Raw genomic sequence first — 20714 nt, 5'->3', positions numbered from 1 at the left:
GGTCCTTTTTTACCGGTCATGGTTGGGGTCTGTCCCCTCCTGAGTCCATCACAAACTCTCCCAGTAGTTCTGTGTTTTGATGCAAGTGTGCTGATGCCACTTTGAGACTCACCAAGTTCACCTGTAACACCTGACTTCCTACTACCAACCCGAAGGTGCACTATGACCATGTGGCGCTGCTCTTCAGTTAAGTGACATTGTGTGTTCGTGGCTGTTTGTATGATAAACTGGGAACGACTTACTGGCAAAATTCGATTTTGATAGCCACAGAATGTTAAAATAGACGCTCCACTGAAAAGGTTTTTCTTTTACCTTTTTGTTTTTGTTTTGGCACCAACAAGAGAGACACTGTACACAGTGAGACCATTATGAGGAAACACAAAATGAGGTTTCTTGGTTTCTGAGGTTGCTTCCCTATCCTGAAAATCTGTGAAGTGAAACAAGCAGTGTTGCACTATAACCCTAACTTAAGGTGAGTAGTGTATATAAAAATGTAAGGTTAGAGGTTAAGTTTTAGATCTATACAGAGAATTATGATGATAACTTTTTATTTTTCCCAATTTTAGTATTTTGAATAAAGCTTTTAAAAACCACGCAGTATCATGTCACCACAAAAGTATTATCATATCATTTCTATATTTTACAAAACACAAAGCCTTAAAAAATGCATTCATCTCTTTATTGAAGGAACGAGGGGTTGAACAAAGGAGCATACATTACAAAATAGTCTTATTTTACACATAAATATGAAACACAAAGGCAGATGAGTAGAGCCTTGCTTAGGTCCATAAAGCTTTTGACCATGCAACGTTCAGTACCTTAAAAAAACACACACACGCACACACCAAAAGTCAGAAACATGGCTGAGTCCACCAGAGACACAAAACCATGTCCAATATGTACACAGTATAACAAAAATATCACTTTTTTTTCTGAAACAGCACGGTTATCGTATTTTTTTTTTTACAACTAAAGGTGTACGTTTAGTTCAGCACAACAACATGTGTTCAGACAAGCCACTAATGCTACAAGTCAACACTTTAGTCTTTACAAATTAAAAAACACCGACTGAAATTGTAGCGGTAAAAGTAATATACTCCGAATACATTTATATATATATATATATATATATATAAATATATATATAGTTACATCCATATACATATAGGGTTAAATACTGATCAATCTGAATCCCTGGAACGCCTGAAAACATCCTTTGTCGATTTAGGCAGCTAGCTAAGTGAAAGTACCTCAGTGAGGCGCTCGCTTAGATACAAATCAAATGCGCTTCACATTTTGTGTTTCACTGTTTTGAATGTTGGTGAAATGTTGGAACCTCTAGCTTATTTTTTCTTACTGTACATGAGAAGAGTAATCCCACATTTGAGCTAACTTATTGTAGCACAGGGTAAAGGGTGTGCTTCAATGTTTTTAAACAAGAACTGATGATTATACTCGTGTTTTTTTTTAAATCTATATACCGATTGTTTGTGCAAATTATTTTTTGTTGTTTTGTTTAGATTTCTTCTCTTTGTTCCTTACCAAGCTATGCTCAGTTAATCGATCCTTTATCTCAATTAGCTCAGCTTAACTCCTTGACGAACATAAATTCCAATTTTTTAGTATTCTCATTGCCTTTGAAGAGGAAACTGAAGGAGTGAATTTATCCAAAAGAAAATACTCAATGCAACTTAAGCTTTTCAGTTTACATCAACTTTTTCACAGGTGCTAATGCCGCGGCTCGTCGTCACATCACTGTAAAAAAACAATGGACAAAGCAAAAATCTCATGCTTTATAGGAGGTTTCAATTGTTTCTATTTGAATGTGGACATCAGAGCAAAACTTCAGTTTATCGCTTCCACTAAAGTAACTCTCTAAAAGAATTATCTGCCAAATAAGTGCATTTTTGTTGTACAATATTTCATTTTTAAACTTAATAGAAAAGCTCTCCACTGCCTCAAAAAGGAAATCCACCCTGAAAGAAAAATCCGCCCAAAGTCTTGGCAGGTCACAGTCAACACCTGGTTGAATGATGTGTGAGGAAACAGTAGAGGAATAGCAGCATGGGTACCTGACCTCTACAACCTTTACTTTAGTTCCTCTATTCTGTTTGTTAATCAGGTGGTGGACTGTGGAAAACAGGAAGGACAGCTAGTTTATTATATTTCCACAAGAATCCAGAATTATGTTAATATGTAAAGAAAAACAAAGGAAAATTGAATAGAGGATGAGGAATCAGAAAGCAAACCACTTGAAATGTGTAAAGTAGTCCCTCGCTATGTCGCAGTTCACCTTTCGCAGGTTTATTTGTGCAATTTGTTTTTTTTTTTTTATCTATTTAGTGCATTGTGTTCTGCATCCTAATTGGCTGTAGACCACTGTCAATCAATCGCCTCTATGCTGTGTCTCCCAAACAGAATGCCTTCAGTTTGTCAAATTGACATAAATCTTTGATAGCAAGCAGATGCTTTTTACTTAATTTTATTCAAAAGTTTGAACTTTGAGGGTTTCAACTAGATGGAGAAAAGATAACATTCTGAAGTCTGTCTGAGAAAAATGTCTGATATGTGTGGTAAGGAGTTTTATAGCATTAAAACATCTAGAATCGTACTTCTTGGTTTTCGCCTGGCGTAGGTTATTTTTTAAAACACAACTCCTGCAAAAACAAGGGAGCACTGAGCTAAACGGAACACTTTACACGTGTTAGAAGACAGAAGTACCAGGCTGGATTACCAAGTACTGACTGTACTGCTCATTAAACAAGCAAGTTGGCTCCATTTTACTTTGGTGTCGTCTTAAATTACAACAAAAATCCTTTGTTTTTTTATTTAGTGTTGGCATTTCTCATTATTCTTTTAAATAAAAAGATCAAATTGCTCAAAAAATGGATTAAATGAAACCCAACAAAAACAAAGCATTGGTTCATTCACTATCGGAACGTTTGGCGTCATAACCAGAACAAGCTGACAAGAATGTCTGGAGATTTCTCTGCTTATTGTTTTTGCAGAGTTAAAATGTCCTGAATGTTAGGTTTCCTCCTTTTGTAACAGGCGAAAGCACAAACGTGTGACAATAAATGTTGAATATTACAAAACAACGCAACGCTCAGTTTAATAGAAGAAAACGGCACTGACTTTGAATTCCTACTTGGAAAAAGATCAATAAGCGGAGCTCTTCGGAAGCCCTTTGGTTTTCTATTACTCACAGGAGGGTGACACATTTAGTTTCAGAGTGGATTTTCCTTTGAACGTACCACCTTCACAAAATTAAGGCACCTTTTAAACCCCCAGAGGGTCAATGGGTTCTTCTAATAAGAAGAGAAGCAACAATAACAAGAAGGAGCACAAAGCTGCACTGACGCAAATCAACAACAACGTGAAGACAGCCAAGGATAAAAATAACGGAATGTCTGTGGTTTAGGAACAAAAACCCCATTTTTCATTCTTGTCATCTCATCTTGTAGGTTTTCACAGCAGCAACGCATGTCGCACTGCCACGGATTACCATGGAAACAGTGTGGCTCTGTTCAGAAGCACCTAGATTGGGTGAAGATCTGCCCAGACCTCATCAGGCTTCAGGAGTGGATATGCTGTGTGCGTGACGGTGTGGGAGTCAGTATCCAAAATTGAGTTTGTTCTTGTTGAGCTCTCGCTCCAGGTTTCCTATCAGGGTGTCGATGCTCTCCTGCAGGTCTCTCAGGTTCACCCTGTTGTTCAGCACAGGACTGATGTCCTGGATTTTCATGTACGCCTGGTAGGCGTGCTCCTTAGGCAGCCGGGGTGGCAGGATGTGGCTGTACAACCTCTCCTCTAGCCTCTGCTCCTCCTCCTTTAATGGCTGCCTCTTGTTTGAGCCTTCATCCTCTCCCTCCTTCTCCTCATTCTCCTCTCCTCTCACTGTTTCCTCCTCCTTTGTGACCTCTTCTTCTCTCTGAAGTGGCTCCTTCGAGATGTTCTCCTCTTGGTCTTCCTCTACTGCTTCCTCCTGTTTTTCTTGGACCTCCTCCGCCTCCTCCACGTCCTCAGAGGGTACGTCATCGTAGTCCGCCTCCTCTTTATTAGGAGGCAACTGCATTTCCGAGGGGAAGTAGCTCTCCCCACAGCCGCTCCAGTCACCGGCGTAGCGGTTGCTCGGGCTGTCGAGTCGTCCCGGTTTGGGCCGTAGAACGCCCGCCATCTCCGCTTCGGTGAGATTTAGAACCTGGGGGCGCTCTTTTCTCCGCCGCAAAGGAGGAGCTGACAGCAGGTCAGAAACCGCAGGAGCGGCGGAGACTGCAGGGTCAAGAGCATCCACGACTGGAGAAAAAACAAGACAGCAGAGAGAAATTATTAATTACATATAACTACGCTATAAACAGAAACACGTTAAAGGGAGTTATAATAAAAATTGAAGGTTTCAAACGAAGGTGTCTGAACACAACGGAGCTTTAAAGCAAATCCTCTGCCCAACAACCAAGCAGTCAGCATCTGATCAAGTTAGTTTTATTCATTCAGTTAGAAAAAATGCTTTAAGTGATGTCTCTGTTATCTGAAGGTCACGGGGGTCACCTAAACTCAGTATTCCACACCAGTTATTTAACTTCACAACAATACACATGAACGTTATGTTATTTGCATGTTTGCTTGGACAAATGACTTCCAGTAATTTACTTGTCCAGTTGCCTGTTGATATGTAGTGACTATTTAAGGTTATATTGAAGTACGTTTCCATCCTTCTTGTTAAACTTATTTGTGAAAATTGATTAAAGAAATAATGAAAATTTTGACTAACAGTAACGCAAATATTTATCTAGTTACTTTCATTAAAGAGTAATTGAGCTACTAGTTATTTTTTGGATTCAGTAGTGAGGAAATGTAACTAATTACTATAACAAAGCAATGGATACATACATATAAATGTTGAATATTTATGCCACATTTTTCATTTCCGCGAGTCATGACCAAACATGCGGTCACAGGAAAAGTCTGTTTTTTTTTCCTCTAAATGAAGCTGCAGGATCATGAGGTGAATGGACATGCCGATGCAGAAGCTCTCCTACTTCACACCACCGCACAGAGAGAGGGATTTGCTGCCATCTTTGTTTCTCTGCAAACATTTGTTTAAGGGAAAGCCTGATTGGTGGTTATAGAATCTGACTGAGCAGTGGAAAGGGAAACGGAGCACTCCAGCACAGTCCTGTTACCTGCGTGCCTTCATCTCTGTGTACCTACGCTTGTCCCTGTCAGATCTCCCTTACTGGAATGGAGGGGGGGGGGGCATAAAAAAACCACAAAAAAAAAACGGTTAAGGCAATAAATCACGCTCAAAAAGAACATAAAAAGCAAACCACATTTATATGGAGTCTTTTTAATCTGCTAAAGCATAACCTTTAGAGATTCTGTATGAGCTTTCTCCAAATGGCACATTTTCACTCAGGGCTGAGATGAATACGGAGTCGTTGGCTCATGTTCAGTCAGTTCATCACTGATGTGGTTTTTATGTGCAGTGTTTGCACACCTTCCAGCCTGCCTGAGGCTACAGACTCCAGGAATCATTAGTTGAAACAAACAGAAGTGATCCTCAGTTCACAGAGAGTGTTACTTAAGTGTTATTTCATTACAGACATTATTCACCGATGGCAGGAATAAAGACATAGAAGCCAGGTTAAGTCATGTGTTTTGACAAAACACACTTTTTTAAATATACATTTATTCTCCTTACAGTGTTATGTAACTGTTACTGACTTGTGTTTACAGCCTAAAACTTATTTGCAGAAGCTGAAATCGTATCATAAATAAATAAGATGAACTTCCGACTGTTTCCGGCCATTTTACAAGTACTTGTTGGGCTAAAAACACATGGATGCTTCTCACTAATATGCAACAATGCAGCCTTTTGTTTTCCCAGTAAACCCACACATTACTGCTGATTTACAAACATTACACACCAGATCATTGCTTCTTTAAACATCTGTTCACATTTCAGCTAAACTTCGTTGCACTGATGCATAGCGTGTGGTTTTACTGTAAAACACTGACTAGTTTCACACCGGCCCGTACCAATTTCACCTTTTTATGCACTTATGGGTCGTCTATTGTAACTGAAACACAGTACAGGTTTATTAAAATAAATCCACTGAAGTAAAAGTTAAAGTATGGTACAGAAAAAACTACTCCGAGAACAAATGTACCCGTTTTGTACAACTTTAGATAAATGTACACGTAGTTTGTACTGCATCAGGTTTAAGTGGAGGTTTAAGTTTTTTAACTTTAAAATGTTTTCTTAAATCAGTATAGCTCATTGTTGGTTTTCCTTTCACTATTCACTATTTAGCGTGTTCGCTATTTTGTTTAGGTGTCCGAATCCCCACTTCCAAAGTCCAATGCCTTGGAAATTTCCCAGAATACTTTGCAAAAAAGAAATAGTGTGGATCGAGGCTCACTTGATTAACGACTATAAACCACAATGCATTGCGCTTGAATAATTTTTCCATAAAACAAAATGGATTTACATTTATTTTTTATAAATTACCAAGTTTTCATCATTAGAACAAAGCATATTCATAAATATTCTTTGTAAAATGTTAATGTTTTGGGTATTTACTTCAGCAAATGGATGATGTTATATTTGCCATTTAAAAAAAAGAAAAGTAGTACACAATTCTGAATTGCATAGAAATCTAATGGAGGAAATAGGGAGGGAATTCAGACACAGCAGCCTGACATCTGCTTGTTTTTGCTGCCACTTGTTCCACTTTTGCACTATTCTCACCTGCTGCTCATTGGTTTGGGTTCATCATTTTTGTCTTTGTGATGAATGAATAGCTTTGGAAACATTTAGGTATCACTAGTTGCTAATGTACATGCAATTCCACTGTGTGTTCAGTGTTTTTGCCCTCTCGTTTGCTTGCATCAGATTAAAGTTTCTGAAGTCTACTGCTTTTCTTCTAAGCTAGGAAATGCAGCATCCATAACTGCTGATCATAAACCCTCATTCAACACTTAAAATGATATTTTTCTGTGTTTTCTTTTAATCCTCCACATTCTACACATCTCCATGCTTCTAAAAACAGCAAACCCTGTCAAAAATGGATTTTAAAACTTGCAGTTAGTTTCCTTTTATATAATAGCTTATCCAAAATAAGACCAAAACTGCCAACTCTTCTGGCGTCTTTGACACACTTCCTGCAGACAGTGTCTGTTTTTCTTTCCTCCAGCAGTCCTCGGATGTCCAAGGTGTGTGGCTGAGAAACAATGCATTGTGGGGCTTGGTATGTGAGTGAGAAGGAGTGAAGTGAGGGCTGAAAATATCCCATAATGATTGTGAAATGTTAGGGTGAAGCTCTGGGGGCTGCAGGGCAAGGTTAAGAGTGGAATGTCTTTAATTATAGTCCGGCAGTCCAGCGCTGTGTGAGGAAGACGGGATGAAGGTGCCACTAAGGGTGTAAAGAAAAGGTCTGGACCTGGAAGGAAAGCTTGGCCGGCATCATTACAGGCAGTGAGAGGGCAGAAAAAGAAATGGGTCCTGTGGAGTTTGAAAATAACTTCTGTTTTTTCTGCAGTGGTTGCTTTTTTTTTTCTAATGCGGTTTGCACAGAACTGGTCCAGAGTGGGAGTTGAACGCTGCAGTTAAATTTAGAGACCTGACCAGAGTGAGGAGCTGTGGATGAAGTCGCAGGGGAGCCTCAGACGGCGTTTGTTTAAATGAGATAAAGTCTCTTTTAAAGGTTGGATTTACTAAAAATAATAAAAAACTAAGGCCTGGAAGATGAGAAGCTGTGAAGAAAATTGCAGTGATCAATCCTCTTCATCTGTATTGGTCTGCTTTCTGTCTCATGGTAGCCGTGCACACAGATGACCAGCACAGCGTGGACTCAGTGAGTCACCTATCTCAGGACAGGAGAGCCACGCCTCCTGCATTTGGTTTACGTTGAGGCTTTGGCTGGAACCGCCATCATCAAACATTTGTGGTGTGAGGCTCATCTCTGGGGAGCTAACAGATGGCGGCCATCTTGCTGATCTTGTGCCTAACTACAACCTCAAGGATCAAAGCAGCCCTTAGCGGTCCTTTGTGGAGCTGGACCGCAGACCCATTTAAAGAAACGGCGCATGACTCGACTGCAGTGACACAAAAAAAAAAAACATTTACCTGGCCAGAGCTGCAGCAGGTAGTGCAATACTTCGATGTGTTTTTTGAAGTGCAAAGCGCTCGCCAGCTCCTCCGAGTCGATGAAAACGCGGTTGGTGTGGCAGGACGCCTCCTGACGTTGGCTGAGCAGAACTGGGCCGAAACACACGGCCAGGTTCTGGCACGTCATCTTGTTCACGTCTTGGTGGGACGCCACACGCTTCAAGTGGTTGAGAAGCGTCCGCAGAGTCATCTGAGACAGACACACACGAACACAAAAAAAAGACATGTCATTACCATGATTAGTAGCTGCAGAAGATCCTCCTGCAGTCGCATAAAGAAACATGTTATGCAACATCAAGAGGAGGGATTTTTTGGTCAAAATATACAGATTTCACGTATTTTTGTTATAAGGGACAACAGTGCAGGAAACTGTTGAAGGCTTAATATGGCAATGTGTTAATATTATTCCATTAAAGTGAGACAAACAGCAGCATGACCTTATGCCTTTGGAACTATTCCCTTTAGGGATGGAAAGGGCTGTCTATTGGTGAAAAATGGGAATGTGGTCTGAATGAATTGTAAAGATTGTAGACAACTCATTGAGCCTGTAAAGATGTTCATGCCCATTTTTTCTCCAGCTATGTTGCAAGCGACAGGTCTTAGCAAATACTTAAACAACAGTCCTGCGGTACTCCTTTACCTTACTAACGACTGGTGTACCTCAAGGGAACAGCAGGTTTACGATCCACCGACCCAAATACCTGCAGCCCCGCTGTGGGTCGACCCTTGTGTGGCTGCATGCGTCTAAGGCATCAAATCCACAAGCAGTAGGTGTTTGTAAAGTAGCTTTAGTTTGCAGATTTTCCTGTTTGTCTTAAAAGTACGTCAGTGAAAATGAGAGCCTGAGAGATTTTCAGACTGGACAGCACCACAATTATCACTCCCAACTAAAACCCTACGCACTTCCACTCAAGCAGCACTAATCCTCGACTTTAGCATCACCCTCATCCAGGCCACGCTCAGCCCGTTCTGACGGTAATTTAGTCTTCCATCACTTCCTCACCCTCTCCACCTCCGGCAGGTGCTCCAGTAGGCTGACGGTGTGCTCTGAGTCGGCCTGCTCGATCTCGCAGCCCGCTGCTCCCATCTTCAGCGGCTTGGTGGCCATGGACTCCAGCACGGCTTCGTACAGAGGCTTGTTTATCAGGGGGAAGGGCAGCTCACGCAGGTAGTCCTTCAGTACTCCTGCAGTGTTGGAGAGAACACACAATTACTGAGTAGGGCAGGAGTGATGCTGTGTCACACCTTAGAATAGAGAACGATCCTGCATCAGTCTTTTGGCTTCAACCTTTAGTACTTCCTGTGGCGTCTGCCAAGACAACTAAATGAGTCAGACGCAGGTCGGTAGCCAAGAGCGCCAGGCGGCTCGACGTCTCCGGCAGCACCGTCGCACCTGTGACTTTAGCCTCCCACAGTGCAGACAAAAGAAAAAAAACACACACTCAACTTGTCTGCAGTCTCTGAAATCCCAGTGTATCTTTTCACCAAAAGTAAAGAAGGGGGATTAAAAAAAAAGCTTCATGTCAGCGTGACAGCTCCTTGTGAAGAGCGTCTGCTCTTTTTCTGCCCTCTGCATGAAGCCAGATCAGCTTTCAGAGAAGGCTGCGGGATGTGTAATTAGCAATATTGGGTGCACTCCAAAGTAATGCACACCTGTCCAACAAAAAGTAAGAAGACACTCAATTCCATGAAAACTGAAACCCTTAAGATTATTTATCTGATCTGTAGAATTTGGAGGCGGTTTAATTTGGGGATGTCAGGATTTCACCCCTGCTTTATACAGATAATGTTTTCCTTCAGGATGCACTGGGACAGTTTGCAGTTTAGAGGGAATCAGCTGAAATAACCCCCTAGTTGAAACTACGGTTCTCCACTGGTTTTCCTCCAGTGGAGAGTTCCTGCCTCAAGAGGAGGAGCTTAAGTATCTTGGGGTTCACTAGTAAGGGGAAAGACGGAGTGTGAGACTGGCAAGTGTAGAAACTGCATTGACTGTATCCAACCATTGTTGGGAAAAAGGAACAGAAAGGTTACTGGTCACTGGTTTATGTTCCCACCCTCACCTATGTTCACAACCAAATGAATAAGATCCAAGATTTATGTTACTTTATTTTTACAATAATTACAGGTGTTTTAGGACGGTAAAGCTGCTAACAACGCTTTATACATTTTTCTCAGATCGACATGAACATTTTCCTACTTTTCTCTCTCGTTTTCTCTCTCAAAGTCCAAACATTCTTAGAAAAATAAGGCCAGTATTGTAGACGGAAACCAAGGATCTGTTCCCGATCGAAGATTTATGTAGATTTGGCAAAGTGAACGCATTCTACTTAGGAGACCAGGCGTGGATTAATCAATCTGCAGCAGTCTACAGCTAATCGGAATGCAGAACACAGCGTGCCAGGAAAGATAATTATCGCAAAAACTCTGCAAACGAGTGACCACAGTATTAGCAGCTGAAATAAGTTTTCTCAATAGGGTGGCCAATGTTGAAGACCTCTGTCACGCGGGAGTAGTCGATGAAGATAGATGGATGACTGGAAATTTCTGTCTTCTGAACTAAACACGGCACATTTGCTTCTTTCAATATCAGTCTAACAAAAACAAGCCTAAAATAGAAGATTTAAAGACAATTTTAAAGAAATGAAATGAACCATAAACAACCTGGAATCAGGTTATAAACAAAATAGAAAAAAGTATGTAAAAAATTATTTTTTATATGATTTAAAAGAAAAGTAGTTAAGAACCAGAAAATCAAAGTAGTTAAAATGATGCCATTCTTTAAAAAAAAAAACTAATTTGATGAGTGGCATCAAGAAAACCTAAAAAAATAAATGACCAAAAAGGTCACCAGACTCCTACATCCCATGAACTGATAATTATCTAACGGGTTTTACCCGAGGAGATCAGTCACGTAACTGGATTGTACCATCCTGCAGTGTTTCAGAGCACAGATGAAGAGGATTCACCTTTGAGACTGGACACAGAGGAGAATAGTGCTGGAAATCATCCAAGCTACATCTTTAGAGGTGTTCAGGAAGAAGAACACTATCCATAAAGACGGATGCATGTGGGACCAATCGTTAAAGTTGGCATTAAATCTGGTTCCATTCAGAAAACCCCCCTTAGCAAACATTAACATGCATCACATCGGCATCACTGAAAGTCAAAAACAAAACAAAAAACTTCTGAGCGAAAGTACCAAGGTCAGGATGTTCTCACTAAAACTGTCTAAAATAGTGACCCTCAAACAAACGCATATGAACTCCTCACTTCTGCATTAGCGGATGGCCTCCTTTGCACCTGTGCTGGTTCCTTTCCGTTGTCTAACCTTCTAATTCTATCCTTCCACAACACAGTTGGGTTTAAATCCACAGACATCTCCTTAGGCACCCCTTAACATGCTAACTTTTTAATCCCTCTAAGTCCCTGCTCTGCTTTTTAAAGGAGCCCAAGGCTTAATGCCATTCAGCCTGTTTCTCAGCTCATTGTAGGCCCATCACCTGTCAGGGTCTTGAGAAAATGAACTTTATTTTGAATGAATGCTTCAAAATACATGAATAACTTTTTATTTTTTTTTAGTTTTGAGTGAGGACGAACTCCCATTTCCGGCCTTCCTTTCTAACCGCTAGGAGAGAATAAGAGGCTTTGTAGTTTTGGATTAGAGTGTGAAAGAAGTTCAGTGTCGGGCTGCAAATTCTCAGATTAGTATTGTGACTGTGTGTGTGCCGCCGTGCAATCCAAGTGTTAACATTTGGAGATCAAAACCATTCAGGAATCACAATAAAACTTCAGATCAGATGAACAAAACACTTCAAAAACAAAAAAAGACGACTAGCAGAAGAAGCAGCCCTTCTGTTTCCATCCTTATCTCTGCACATGTCTTTCCAAAAGACTGTGCTGCACTTGTCCTCTCTTCAGAGCGTGAAGTCGTCCTTGGAAGCTTTTCTGACCTTCACCGAGCTGCAGCTAGACCCAACAACAGCGGGACTGTTTTACATTAAAGCTGAACTCAAACAAGCCATTTCTTCTGTTTGGATTTGGAGTTTGAATAACATGAGCCACATGTTTGGGCTCTCTGAATAGAAAGGGTTGGTCTGTGTATGTGACTGGGCACAGCTATTTGTGTAAATCATTAGCTTGCTATGAGTCAGCGTTGTTTACTTTTGTGTCCTGGCTGCTCATACAGAAAAGCCAGGAGGGATGCACACGTGCTTACTCGCACACTGGAGGTGTTGGGAGGTGGGGGGAACAGGTGTGCTTCCCCTGCAGGTGCCTCCCAATCCTTCACAGCCAGGATGACAAACACCCGCCGAGTGCACGTTTGAGCGGCTCGCTCAGCTCTGTGTGTCGAAATCCCAGCCACGGTGGCTCGATCGAACTATTTAGACGGAGCAAAATGTGCCACCAAACACTACAAGGCACATAATGCACTGGGGCACGGCTCTACCTTTGACCTCTTGTTCAAACAAAGCGAAGGGTCACTCCTCTTGTCAGTGCTGCAGTCAGGCCTTCGCCTGGAGAACAAACAGGGGCTTGTTCTCAGTCCTGCACCCCACCCCACCCCCCCCACCCCCCCCGCCATCCAGCACGCCCACGCAGCACCGGGGGGCCTGCAGAAGACCGGTGTGTGTCCGGGCCCCGTCAAGTGACTCGACTTTACGTGCTGCTTGCTTCAACTTTCATGCAGCCTGAAATGATCTCACTGGTTCCCCACAGAAGGGCCGGCGGCTCGCTTTGGGTTCCTGGCCTGGGCTTTAATATATAGTGACACCCGCAGACCCGGGGTTCAGCTAATCGTCCATGCGTGAGCCAAATGGCATCTGTGTTTGTTCGGCAACAAAAAGGAGGGGGGGGGACACACTTGTTAATGACTTTCCGTGTCTTCACTGAAGAAGCGTCAGGAGTGTGAGGGCAAAACATGAAACACAGGGCAGTGGAAAAGACCGGTCAGGCAGAAATCTATACCAGCGGGTCGTTGTGACCCACTTGGCTGTGGGCAAATATGGATCCAAAGCCTCGACAGCATCACATTCCTCTACAAAATATTTTTTGATAAACCGTCACAAACACTTGCATCCATCGCTGTGAGGTCATGTGACCTTCCTTGGAAACATGACAACGCAAAAAAATACCGAACAAAGGAATAAAAGACAATTTAAAAAAGACTGATTAGGAGAAATCGTCTATTTTCTGTGCAGCACGTGTTGTGGGTAAAAACTCTGTTGACCCACATCAGCAGTTGCTGATGAAGATAGCATTGTTTGCTTTCATTATCAAGTTAAAACCACATTTGAAGTAGGACGACGATATGAAACAAAAGATCAGGGCTTGGAAACAATGTTAGGTCCATGCACCGAGCGTGTTTTGCAAGCTTCGGGTTGAACTGTGACCTCTGGGGTAATCCCTTTCACTGCCTGTGCTTTAAATTAGCCGTGTGACACTCCACTCCTCTTAGCTTGTACGTCGGCTGTACTAACTTTGTTTTGTTGGTGAATCACAGGATGGAATTGGTATTCTGGGAAAATATTGCAACAAAAATGAGTGAAAACTCTCAAGCAATTTTGAAAGAAAAGGTTTGTATACTTCAATGATCTAAAAATGAGCTTTTCAATGCTAATAGAAGGTGTTGGTTGTGGGTCTGCTGTTGTAATAACTCTGTTAGATGTTCAACAGCTTCCCCATCCATCACAGCAACCTCGCTTCGCAGTGCAAATGTAGGCGGCCAGCAAAAACCAACAACCCGCGCCGCTGCTGGCCCTTTTTTTTTTTCAAACCCGCTCAACTGTTAACTGTGTTCTTTGCCCTGCCAAGCAAATGCACGTCGATCAAAGCCAGCATGATAGGACGACGCCTATATGGGGCCTCTTCCTAAAACCAACAGCTGCTCCTACAATGCCCAGGGGTTTCCATGGTCTTCCTCCTGTTTTTCTTTTTTTTTTTTTGTGGGCGGGGGAAAAAAATCCTGACCCAAGTCGTTTGCTACAGCTTTGCTGGCCTTCTCATCTGTTACACTGAAAAGTCCTTTTTCTGCTGCATTTCTGCTGCATTTGAAGGCAAAAGCAGTGAAAGCATCTAAATGCTTTCCGGACAATGCCCACATCTTCAGATTGAGCTGTTGGACGAAATGAAAGGACGGCATGTCTCAACCGCAAACCTGAGGGAGAAAGAATGACCTGAATGTGGGCTGAGGCGTGGCCTGACCTGGTAGAGTATGTGTGGGCCTTTGCCCCCCTCAGGCATTGATCTATATGTTGACTGCTGGAATGCTTTTATTAAGAACAACATACACACACACACAGGGAGCACATTTGTTGACCCATTTGCACCGGTCACACCAGTTCAGACAGGTCGTCCACTCCATTGGATCAATACTTTCCTCCAAAAGAGGAAAGGCTGCTTCTACTGTTTGCTTTGCCTTTTTTCTATATATGTCAGTTCATTCATGTTTAAATGCTTTGTATTTGTTTTATTGGAATAAAGTTTAATTTATGATTGTGTTGAGTAATTTGATTTCAATTATTACTATGCCTTGAGTCAAGAGAAAAACATCTTCAGCCTTTATCACTGGATCTCCTTCAACTTTAAAAGCAAGTGTCCACCTATGAAGCTAATAGGAGGTGAAAATATCTGCTAGGCATTATGGGTAATTGTGTAGCATATAAGATGTTCTCAAACTGGATGTGGTGCTCTGACTAAAGAAAATCAGACATTTCATTCTAAGCACAGTCATAAAAAAGGATTTTAAAGTGTTTCATTGGTAGTTTGTTTTTAGACTTGACAGTAGAATGATGAAATGTAATGTGATGGTTTGCTGCTTCTCATACTTTTCTGGTGGAAAAGAGCTGGAATGTTGGTGTGATGAGTATGTGGAGCAACCAGCAACAACCTCTCTAAAGCCTCCTAAACAATATTTTTTTAACAAAAGCAATTTCTCTGTGTGTTTAAACTGAGGGGAACACCTGGCCCTGTGCTTCCTGCTGCAGGTGAGGTTCTTACCTGTGATGACATTAATATCCGGGTACACGCTCTCATTCAGCTCCACAGCGTGGCTGTCTCGTTCAAACGCCTCACGCAGCTCCTTCTTGACAGCAGCAGAACCGCACAGGCGGTAGAGACCCACCACCTGCAGTCACACATACAAAGACACACGTGCAGGTCATGCAAACGGGCAGTGGGGTCAGCATGTTAACAACCGCAGCATTCACATTCTGCATCTGTGATCCGTAAAGCCAGCTGCACAGGGCAAAGGGGTTTTCACACTGACTCCAGGTGTGTTTTCAAGGCATTTTAATACTTAAAAAAACAATGAAAACATTAAAAACAAAAAATTAAAATAGGATTTCCATGTATTATACTCAGAGTTTCCTATTTATTTGTGACTTGTTAGTTTTGCAAACATTACAAATCTTTTAAGGTTACGGTGAAATCTGATCCTATATCAATTTATATTAACCCACTGTGGCTTTTCAGGGATTTGGTGCATGAGAATGATGTTTTAATGAAGCTAAAAACCTTTGGGGAATAAAACTCACCAAATATTTGAGAGCAAAATTTAAAGTAAAAACATCACAATCGGAAAACTGTTTGGTTTGAAAACTGTTGGCAAGTTTTCAATAGTTAAAAGCAATGTAGGCTAAATAAAGCTAAACTCATATTCTGATGCTCATTCATTCTACATGCTGCAATTGCACAAATGCAATTAGCAATTTTGCAGTTTGCCTCTGCTGATTGGTTGTACAGCAAATTCAGTCATCAATATGTTTAGGTGTGATTTTTTATTTATTTTTATTTAACCTTTCTTTAACCAGGAAAGTCTTTTTCAAGGAAGTCCTGGCCAAGCAGCAGCAGCGACTAAAATACAGTTACATAATTATATAAAGAGCAAATTATATAAAGAGCAAAATAACAGGCAATAACAAACCGATTATGAAAAACAAGTGCATGTTATGGAGTCAGCCATGAGACCTCTCAGTTTAACTTTAAAAGCATTCAAGGAAATCAACTCTGTCAAGTTCCAGTCCTTCTGCAACATGTTCCATGCATAAGATGCAGAGTGGACAAAAGCCTTTTTGCCCAGTTCGGTGCGGGCAAATGGAACAGAGAGCAACACATGATCGTGTGAATGAAGAGAATAAGAATCAGCCCTTCTCTGTGACGGTAAGGAACAGAGGAGGTCAGCAGTAGTCCAAGCAGTGCCTTATAAATGAAAGTGTACCAATGAATCCTCCTCCGTATGGCCAGGGCAGGCCAACCCACTCGAGAATACAACTCACAGTGATGTGTCATTGTTTTACAGTTAGTAATGAACCTCAGAGAAGAATGATAAACCGTGTCAATCATTCGAAGACATTGAGCTGAAGCATTCATGTAAAACAGGTCTCCATAATCCAACACAGAGAGGAAAGTCGTAGCTACAAGTCGCTTCTTTACTTCAAACGAAAAACACAGCTTGTTTCGAAAATAAAAACTCAATTTTAGTCTCTGTTTCTTGACAGGATTATCCACATGAGGTTTGAAAGTGAGAGGAGTCATCAATCAATACACCAAGGTATTTATACTCATGAACCACCTCTATGTTGTTTCTTTCAAGAGTGGACACTGTGGGAATTGTATGAGGCATCTTCTTACAATTAGAAAACAACATAAGCTTGGTTTTATCAGCATTGAGAACTAATTTTAGTTGAAGTAAAGATTGCTGGACAGCACCAAAGGCTTTCTGCAAGGATTCAATGGCCTGATCAAGAGTTGATCCACAGCAAAAAATAACTTAATCATCAGCATAAAAATGCACATTAGCATCAGATACATTTAGTCCCAAATGTGTTAGTGTTAATAAACCACATACGAATTTGGGTCAGGTTAATTAGCATGTGTGCTATCGAGAAGCTACAGAAGAGCTCTAGTAAGCACATTGCTGTGTCTGGGTTCACCAAATGATTCAGGCTGTCCAATCTCCTTGCATGTCCATTTTTAAGCAAGGTCCTTTTCATGCTTGTCTAGTCATGACTAGGAACAACCATCATAAAGTTTTCTTTTTTTTTTAAACCTTCAAAGTTCAAACCTTTGTAGAATAATAAGTCCAGTATTATAGAATGGAAACAAAGATCTGGTAACTATCAAAATCTTTTGTAAGTCTGGCAAGCTGAACGCATGCACAAAGCGCAGAGGGGAATTGATTGACAGTGGTCTTTAGCCACTTAGGACGCAGAAAAACAATGTGCTGAGAAAAAACCCCATCCAAAATTGCATTAAAAAAGGTGAACTGCCATATCGTGAGGGAGCTCTGTGTTACAAAGTATTGAAGTGTTATGGAGACATTTCTGATAAGAGCTCCTGGTGAAGTTTATGATTAAGAATTTGTATTTTTTAAAGAAATACTTTACTATTTATGATGTAGAGACTATAAATAATTTTTATGAATTGTAAATATGGATTAGCGCTAATGATACACAACCCAAATAAAAGTCCAACAAAGTACCATGAAGGACCCAAACTGACTAAAGAATGTGAGTTAGACAGTAACATCTGTCCAAAGTATGTTGGTATCAGCTTACATCTGGCTACGTGAACCTCAACATAATAAGAAAATACAGGAATTAAAAAATCCCGTGCTCAATAAGTGAGTCCATCTTTATCCAAAGTAAAAAAAAGTAAGATGTTCTCAGATAATTGCTGAAGCATCATACGCTTTTTGACTGATTGGGATAAACACAAACTCTTAAAAGCCAGGTGACGGCCGAGCATGAAAAATGAAAGCAGTAACCCATCCATGTTTCTTTACCTAAGCCTTTAGAGTGTGACCTAAAGACACTGAGACATTCGATAGCTGAAACTCAGCCCCCCTGGCTTTCCTTGTTATGTTGGGATTAGGTCTGACTGCAGACAAACCATAATTTCTCCTACATGTGTCTGTCTGGTATGTGGCGTAGCAGACCAACTGGTGTGGTTGCTCTGGCAACGTGTTAGGTCAGTGGGCTGTGAATGGCAGGTCGAGTCCGCTTCCAAAGCGAATACGCTTGCTTGCGTGCATGCGCACGCACACGCCGGCCTCTCCAGCGTAGGAGCGCTGTAATGTCTCGCTGTCCTACTCGGTCAGGAGTTCGTAAGCTCTCCTCACTGCACTCTGTGGCGTTTTCCAAACCGCACACGCCAGGGAGAGAGCACGACAGATTAGGCAGGGATTTGGCTTTGTGTGCCACTAAACAGAAGTCACTGGGCACAATAAACAACAAGTCCATTCAGAAAAAAAGGAGTTTCTCCCCTTTGAGGGAAAACAAAGTGCAAGGCAGGAAACAGCTGTTAGGAGAGAAAAAAGAGCTCCCACTTATGTGCTGCGGCTACTGGGCAACAGACCAGGCAGTGCCAGCCAGAAGCTAATGGTGAAATACAGCAAAGTAAAATGAGCCAAACAACAAAAGTGGCTTAATAGGACAAATAATGAATAGTTAAATATGTAATGTATTAGCTGTTGACCAGGAATGTTTGGGTAACTTGAAGCTGCACAGTGGTGTAGTGGTTAGCACTCTCGCCTCATAGTGAGACGGCCGTATTGAGCCCCGGCTAGGTGAATGTGTTGTGTGTGTGCTGCCCTGCGATGGACTGGCAAACTGTCTAGGGTGTAACCATTGGCTGTATTTGAGAACTGGACTGAGTGACCCCCCCCCCCCTTATTCCAAACAGGAAGTACCTGCTGACTCAACGTCACAGACTTTTATTATGAAATAAACAGCTATCACTCAGTCATTTTATTTGTCAGAATAAGCGTAGTTATGCGGTCGCTCTATCGGTCCGTTGTGGTGAAGAGAGAGCTGAGCCGAAAAGCAAAGCTCTCAATTTACCGGTCGACCTACGTTCCAATACTCACATATGGTCATGAGCTATGGGTCATGACCGAAAGAACGAGGTCCCGAATACAAGCGGCTGAAATGAGCTTCCTCCGTAGGGTGGCTGGGCGCTCCCTTAGAGATAGGGTGAGAAGCTCGGTCACCCGCGGGGAGCTCGGAGTAGAACCGCTTCTCCTCCACATCGAAAGGAGCCAGTTGAGGTGGCTCGGGCATCTAGTCCGGATGCCCCCTGGACGCCTCCCTGGAGAGGTGTTCCGGGCATGTCCCACTGGGCGGAGGCCTCCGGGAAGACCCAGGACACGCTGGAGAGACTACGTCTCTCGGCTGGCCTGGGAACGCCTCGGGGTCCCCCCAGAGGAGCTGGAGGAAGTGGCTGGGGTGAGGGAAGTCTGGGCATCTCTGCTCAGTCTGCTGCCCCCGCGACCCGGTCCCGGATAAGCGGAGGAAGATGGATGGATGGATGTGGATGTGGATGATGGAATAAGCATTTTTGCTCCGCTACCTTTTTTTTTTAACATATTCTTGCTAATCCGAATATTGAAAATATTTTTGCTGTAGTGCAAGTTAGTCAATTTATAAAATGACCAATCAGATGCCTCAATAAAAATAGCTGGTCTTGTGTCAGATAATCGAAACGTTTGAATGGCAGATGTCATCTAGCCCGATTTCAGGTGGAAGGAGCGTCCACTTCCTACAAGCTCACTCCTGATTGGTGAAAGGGATTGCCATAGAAATGTTGATGATGATGATTTCTGATTCCAACATGGCAGCGTCCATATCGTGAAAAAATGGCAACTGAATTGACATCTTTTTTAGAGTCATTTTCTATAGGTGAAACCACATTAACTCGGTCCCGTTCACACATACCTTCTATGGGTGTACCCAATCTACCCAACAGTAGCTGGATGGGCTCTGGCAACCCCATGACCCTGATTGGGAACAAAGCCAGTTTAGGAAACGGATAGATGGAAAGTAGCTTGTTTAAACTCTGCAAGTGTCAAAACCTGGAAGGTCTTTCAAATTAGTACAGTTCCTAACTCAACTACAGGATTACTTAGAAGTACTACTGCAGTGTACACCCCGTGTGCTAACATTAGTACTACACCAACATCCCCGTGTTAATGACAGGAAAAACTGGGTGATTTAAGAGGCAAAGAAACACGGGTCTGAAGATTTGTCGTTAAATAGTTTTCAAACTGTGAACCAGTCTTAACTGCCTTCATTGTGGTGCCCTGATACCATGAGTCAAGGATTTCTTATACCAGAAGCTGAAATTTTTAACTGAACTGGAAGGAAAAATCATAAATACATTTATGAAAAAAGACTTACTTCTAGGCTAAGGACGGACTAAGTAAAAAACAACCAAACCGACCAAAACCACTTTGATGTTGGTGATAACCTTGACCAACATCCAACTTGTAGAAAAAAATCAGAAAAGTCATTATAAGTCTGTGACATTTTTTGTAGACTTCTTCATGAGCTGCAAGTGTCTGTAGATTATATAGAAAAATGTAAAACAAACATTTTTGTGACATATTTCTTAGGCAAGAAAACTGCATGCAGCTTCCGTGGTCCTTTCCAATCAGTCAATGTGCTTTGAAATGCAAATGTTCTCCTAAAAGTGTAATCTGTATGATCAAAGGTTCTTTTAGAATAAAACATTAGCTGGGTTAGAAAGTGGGTCACGATTAACAACTATA

At 41.8% G+C, this 20714-nt stretch overlaps 1 protein-coding gene across 3 annotated transcripts in view; it reads right to left on the bottom strand.

The window, feature by feature from the left end:
• Positions 1-665: 665 nt before the first annotated feature.
• syde2 (synapse defective Rho GTPase homolog 2) overlaps positions 666-20714 on the bottom strand; it is a 53360-nt gene continuing 33311 nt past the window's right edge. For 2 of the 3 annotated variants that reach the window (XM_023954337.1, XM_023954339.1), the window contains exons 5-8: positions 15167-15293; positions 9174-9355; positions 8129-8360; positions 666-4296 (exon numbers count right to left, since the gene is read on the bottom strand). In XM_023954337.1, the coding sequence (XP_023810105.1) occupies positions 3614-4296; positions 8129-8360; positions 9174-9355; positions 15167-15293 (1224 nt within the window). In that variant the 3' untranslated portion in view covers positions 666-3613. Of the gene's footprint in view, positions 4297-5183; positions 5237-8128; positions 8361-9173; positions 9356-15166; positions 15294-20714 lie in introns of all 3 variants that reach the window. The other variant, XM_023954338.1, reaches the window with a different exon arrangement.

Source organism: Oryzias latipes, chromosome 4 (assembly GCF_002234675.1).
Source record: "Oryzias latipes chromosome 4, ASM223467v1".
Classification (NCBI taxonomy): Eukaryota; Metazoa; Chordata; class Actinopteri; order Beloniformes; family Adrianichthyidae; genus Oryzias; species Oryzias latipes.
Note: the sequence above shows the minus strand (reverse complement) of the source record. Positions and strands in the feature narration are given on the sequence as shown.